The 6,302-nt window shown below is 43.0% G+C and overlaps 1 protein-coding gene across 2 annotated transcripts; it reads right to left on the reverse strand.

Annotated features, from left to right (window-relative positions):
• Window positions 1–2,113: 2,113 nt before the first annotated feature.
• Window positions 2,114–5,773, reverse strand: LOC149972060 (uncharacterized). Of its 2 annotated transcripts, XR_016491895.1 has the most exons (3): window positions 5,694–5,773; window positions 5,473–5,554; window positions 4,195–5,291 (listed from the first exon to the last, which is right to left on the reverse strand). XR_016491895.1 is itself a non-coding variant. In XM_090220614.1 (2 exons), the coding sequence occupies exon 2, from the start codon at window positions 3,554–3,556 to the stop codon at window positions 2,117–2,119; it is 1,440 nt and encodes a 479-aa protein (XP_090076740.1). In that variant the 5' UTR covers window positions 3,557–5,291; window positions 5,473–5,770; the 3' UTR covers window positions 2,114–2,116. The 2 variants fall into 2 exon arrangements, 1 of the variants encoding a protein (XP_090076740.1); XM_090220614.1 differs by having other exon boundaries at window positions 2,114–5,291; window positions 5,473–5,770.
• Between the last annotated feature and the right edge of the window lie 529 nt (window positions 5,774–6,302).

The raw sequence follows: 6,302 nt of genomic DNA on the forward strand, positions 1-6,302 counted from the left end.
ACAGATTTGTACCTTGTCAACTCGGGGGTTTGAACTTGCAACCTTCAGGTTACTAGTCCAACCACTAGGCTACCCTGCCGCCGTCTATGAAATACATAAATAAAATGTTTTTGTTTTGTTTAAATATGTGTATAAAATATACTTTCCTGTACAGTAAGTAAATGTAAGAAATCCAGAAAGCATGAAAAAATGTTTTTGTAATGTCTAAAATAAAATATAATAATATAATATTGTCTGTACAGTAAGTAACGTAAATGCAGAAGCAATAAGAATTGTAAATGATGATAGAACACATCAAATTCATGTGAACATGAGGACACAAAGGAGATATTTAATTAAAAGATCATATTTTAATACATTTTTAATGCTGAAAAAATCTATGTATGGCAAATCCAATTTGGGAAAATGGCCTGTTGGACAAAAATGAAAAATAGTTAACATCCTTGCTACTTCAGCCATTTGCTATGTTAAAGTCAAATCACAGTTAATGATGAATGGATACAATTTGGAAGGATTTTCCAGAGTCATACCTCAGTAGTGTAGAGTGTCAGGTGGCACAACCATTGGTGCCATGAGGTCAAAGTGTGAAGGAGGGAGCAAGCCAGAGAGCTGTCTAGGAAGCAGTCCAGCCCCATGGCTTGGAGGCTTTGAGTTGGTCCCATCATTGTAATGCATTGTGGGGTATCTGCTGCCCCATAGACCTGCTGGCAGTGGGAAAGGTGTTAGCGAGGAGACCACCAGGGACATCTATGATTGGCTGACACAGTCTTGGTTAGACCACATGTATTCTAAAGCAATATTCACCTGCTTTCATAGAGTAGGGATTCACTCCTTTGGGGACACTGCCAGTGTTCCCCTGATATCCATGTGTCCCCATCGGTGGAGGTGGTGGTACACACTTGTTCTGTAAAACACATCAACACATTTTCCAAATTGTTGGTAATATCAGCACAGTTGAAATACAATGGTTGTTCACTGTTTTTAATTTAATTGAATTTAAGTGTGTACTTCAGCCTTGGGCTCAGTTTTGTTAACCCATCTGTGCAGAGTTGGATCCCAGACAATCTGAGGAAGAAGAGATTAGCAATGTGAAGCAAGCCACAATTTATTTTATTTTTTAAATCCACTCAATTGTCTCTACATAGAATATAGTGTTAATAACCAGTTCCTTACAGATCTGTCTTTGTCCTCAGGTAGATGAACCTCCTTCTTATTAGCTCTTCCACTCCCAAAGACCCAGCTCAGCCAGCCTCCACTGTTATTGTGAACAGCAGGGGTCTCGGGCTCAGCCACCGGCCGGGTGCCAGTCTGGAACTGAGGGTTGGCATCGGAGTGTTCCGGCTTGGTGATGGACATCATAGCAGGATGCTCCACATATCTAAGTCGGACATCTGTAATAAGTGGGAGAAGTCAGGCCACTCTGCTCATGTCACCATACAGAACAATTACTGGCTGACAGGTAGGAACGTCTTGCTCTGATACTCTGTTTACAACCCAATCTTAACCTACACGCAGTCACAGGGATTACTGGGAGGTTACTCCAGGACTCTGCCACCGCATTGTTTTGGTTGCAAAATGAACAATTCCCTGCATATTATGTGAGGGCTTACAAATGTGACCAATCACCAAACTATTTCTGCATAAAATAGTCACATCACAATATTATCGCATAGAACTGACAATTACCACAGTACAAAAAGAGTGCTCGCAATTTCAACCAATCACCGCACATTTACTGCATAATATGGTTCAATCAAGCGACACATCAACACAGTTTTTTCCCTTGTCAGTGCATTTTTGCAACAAATTGGACAAAACAATTGCATATTGCAATGCAAAATGTCATAATTGTCGCTGCAAAATCTAGCATATTTATCCGCAAATATGAAAAAAATCCATGTGAAATCCTGGAGAGATTCACTGGAGTATGAAAATGTATAGACTCACTACTGTCAGTCGCTCTGGATAACAGTGTCTGCTAAATGACTCAAATGTAAAAGTACAATGGAGCTAAACATTTTTATGTAGAAAATGCATGAAAGTATTACAGCTATACACTCACATGAGCCATACATTTGATCTATCACAACTTATTCTCGCAATAGTAATTTCTTTACTAATTAGGTAAGGTTAAGTGACCTCTTCTCTTGGAATAGAAATCCACAGGTGGAGTACACGCTCCACCATCCCATTTCCGCAGTGGTGCCAACATGGGGATGATGGAAGGTGGTTGTGGATGAATGTTTTCATTCTTCACAGGGACACTGGCTGTGAGGAGGATCTCCTCCCTCTCTTCAGGGATGAGGCCTGATGCTCGGAAGATCCCCTCCCTCTGTGCAGGGACACTGGCTGTTTGGAGGATACCTTCCCTCTGTGATGGGATGAGGCCTGATGCTCGGAGGATCTCCTCTCTCTGTGTAGGGACACTGGCTGTTTGGAGGATACCCTCCCTCTGTGATGGGATGAGGCCTGATGCTCGGAGGATCTCCTCTCTCTGTGCAGGGACACTGGCTGTTTGGAGGATACCCTCCCTTGGTGGCGGGATGAGGCCTGATGCTCGGAGGATCTCCAACCTCTCAGCAGGGACACTAGCCTTTGGGACGATCCCCTCCCTGTGCGCAGGGACGCTGACCATTGGGACGATTCCCTTCCTCTGCGCAGTGACACTGGCCATCAGGTGGATCAACTCCTTTTGTGCAGGAATGAGGCCTGATGCTCTGAGGATCTTCTTCTTCGGCACAGTGATAGAAGCTGCTGGAAGAATCCCCTCCCTCTGTTCAGTGATGCTGGCTGCTGAGAGAATCCCATCCCTCTGTGCTGGGACACTGGCTGTTCGGACATTCCCCTCCCTCTGTGGCGGGATGAGGCCTGATGCTCGGAGGATCTCCAACCTCTCAGCAGGGACACTAGCCTTTGGGACGATCCCCTCCCTGTGCGCAGGGACGCTGACCATTGGGACGATTCCTTTCCTCTGCGCAGTGACACTGGCCATCAGGTGGATCAACTCCTTTTGTGCAGAAATGAGGCCTGATGCTCGGAGGATCTTCTCCTTTCGCACAGTGACAGTAGCTGCAGTAGCTGCTGGAAGAATCACCTCCCTCTGTGCAGGGACACTGGCTGTGAGGCGGATGTCCTCCCTCTCTTCAGGGATGAGGCCTGATGCTCGGAAGATCTCCTCCCTCTGCACAGTGATGTTAGCTGCTGGGAGAATCCCCTCCCTCTGTGCAGGGACACTGGCTGTTTGGAGGATACCCTCCCTCTGTGACAGGATGAGGCCTGATGCTCGGAGCATTTCCTCCCTCTGTGACGGGATGAGGCCTGATGCTCGGAGGATCTCCTCCCTCTGCACAGTGATGTTAGCTGCTGGAAGAATCCCCTCCCTCTGTGCAGGAACACTGGCTGTTTGGAGGATACCCTCCCTCTGTGACAGGATGAGGCCTGATGCTCGGAGCATTTCCTCCCTCTGTGACGGGATGAGGCCTGATGCTCGGAGGATCTCCTCCCTCTGCACAGCAACTTCGGCTGCTGTGATGATCTGCAGGTATAAATAGAGCATAAATTAATTCCCTATGAAATCAACCACTTAGAATCTATAACATCATTACACTGAGTGTATTAAACATTAAGAACACCTTCTCTTTCAGTGACATAGACAAATCAGGTGAAAGCTATAATCCCTTATTGATGTGAATTGTTAAATCTTCTTCTCAGTGTAGATGAAGGGGGGGGGGGGGGGGCAGGTTAAAGAATGATTTTTAGACAATTGAGACATGGATTGTGTATGTGTGTCATTCAGAGGGTGAATGGGCAAGACCAAAGATTTAAGTCCCTTTGAACAGAGTATGGTAGTATGTGCCAGGTGCACCGGTTTGGGTCAAGAACTGCAATGCTGTTGGGTTTTTCAGCTCAACAGTTTTCCCTGAGTATCAACAATGGTCCACCACCAAAGGGGGGAAACTCAATAGGAAGGTGTTGTTAATGTTTTGTTCACTCAGTGTAGATCAATCCCTAGCATATACTTCCATTTGCATGTGTACTGATACTGTAAATACACAAATTATATTAATGTTATCTACAATATATTATAATACCGTAAGTCTCCCTGCTGCAGGGGCATTTCCTCCTACAATTTTGAGCTGATTTTCTTCACTTTAGCAATATTTTGTATCTTTGTTAATTTTAATTGTAATTGTGTTTGGAAAGGTACTGTTACTACAGGAGATGATGCTATCATAAAGCATTTGATGTAAGTATGTAGGACAATTACCCATAATGCTCACTGACTGAACATTCAAAATTACCATGGCAATTATTGACGCATTCACATGCTTTCGGAAACTTGGAACCTCAGAGTTAAAATGAATGTAAGTTATTAGCGTAGAGCTTGCTACTGGTTGATTCTGATACTTCACAAGTGGGAAACCTGAAATCCTCATTCCATAACGAGTTAGTGAGTCAGAGAGTCAGAAATGTCCGAATTTTCTAGTTCCGACTTGAAGGGCCTTCTATGATGTAGGGCAGGTCAGTAACCAAATTATTTTACTGTCCCCAGTCGCACACAGACTTTTATGGTCACACAAGTTGCCACTCATTCAAAATGAGTAGCCTAACAATTATTTACGTGGCCCCAGGTACATTTGCAACCAAATTATTTTTGTGTGAGAAATCAATAATAGTTGCACACGTAGGGTAACAGTGAGCAATGAGCAAGATAAGCATAGATGGGAAGTTGACAATAGCTTATTATTAGTGTAAATAAACTGTATTTCTATGGTTGCAGTCCTCAAAGATTGAATTGCATTGAATTGAATTAATCAGATCCAATGATTTACCGCCCGTAGGGTGGGGTACCGCTAGTCATCATTATTATAATCACCATCTCAATCATTATCACCATACCATCATAGACTTATTCTTCTGTATCTGAGACTCATCTGACACTACCTTAGATATGGCAGTCTGCAACTCAATACACTGCCCCTGCATGGTGTTCAGCGTCCCCTGCATGTGGTTAATCGACTGCTTAACATCGTTCAGCAGGATCTGAATCTCAAGCCTGCAGAAAATCAGGTGGTTCAACATACTGAGATGACGAGAGGCTTCAGACCATGCCCATTGGACCATCTTTAGGATTCTTTCTCACTTAACACCAATCGTATTAGGAATGTAACTTTGTGCAGAAGATGTTACTATAGTGTTATTTAGAAGAAAAAAAGTGTACTTTGTCAGGTGCCAAAAGGGTGACGGCATGTCTCCCTGCTCCAGTGAGCTCTGCTGACAGGTCTTGCTCACTGTTGGAGGAACGGGAGCCAAATTAGGGGACAAATATCGATGGTTGTTCAACAATGAAACATTCATGGCATAATGGGGATTGTTCTTCCCTGTGAAAAGAATAAAAACAGCTGGGATTTACTTTCTCACTTTTAGATAATGTAATACAATCTTTAAACCCATCAGAAGTGTAGTGCTTACCTCCATGAAAATGTTGGTCCCTGTTATTTTGGGCGGCATTGTCCCAATGTTGACCACTAGTTCCAACTTGTGATGAGAAGGTCTTGATGAAACGATCAAGTCAACATTTTGTTAGACATTTCAGAGATAGCATTAACAGTTGTACATGAGACAGTGCTTCCAGATATTGAGGTATCTTCCTTCTGAGGTATGTAAAAAAAATCTGGTGTGTGAGTACTCACATGAAAGGTATCCATGATTCTTGGTCAGAAGCTGGAATTATTGCTACACAGCTTTCAGGCGACTTTATGTCTTGGGCCTGGATGAATCATTGAAATACAAGTAATAATGTGAATTTGTGATGCATAATTGCCATTGTAATTTGGAATATTCCATCAAAGTTATTTTTTTGACAGTCAAAACAACTAACTCTTACGATTAATCACTTGACTTGAGTAATTTGAGTTAACGGAAATAGCTACTTTATATTCTGACCTAGACACTGACTTGTGCAATGCCTAATGCATAAACTATGCGTGTTATTGGCTCATCATAGTATATAGCCGAGGGTCTCATAGTCCAAAAACAGCATTGGCCATTGGACTGCTCAGTCAAAACAACAAATTTACGATGAATCACTTGACTGGAGTAACTTGAGTTCGGGAAACTAAAACATTAAAAGTAGGCTATAGCTTGACGCATATTCTTACCTTGGACAAGCTATCCAAAAGGCCTAACCAGTCTTGCTTGAAGATACCGTTAGGCAGATAAAAGCGCGGTACGGTTTGAGACACGGTATTGTGAATCTGTCACACTGATATAAAAGCACGTTTTCATTTATGATTTACACT

Source organism: Oncorhynchus mykiss, chromosome 25, assembly GCF_057628025.1.
Source record: "Oncorhynchus mykiss isolate SJ-2025 chromosome 25, ASM5762802v1, whole genome shotgun sequence".
Classification (NCBI taxonomy): domain Eukaryota; kingdom Metazoa; phylum Chordata; class Actinopteri; order Salmoniformes; family Salmonidae; genus Oncorhynchus; species Oncorhynchus mykiss.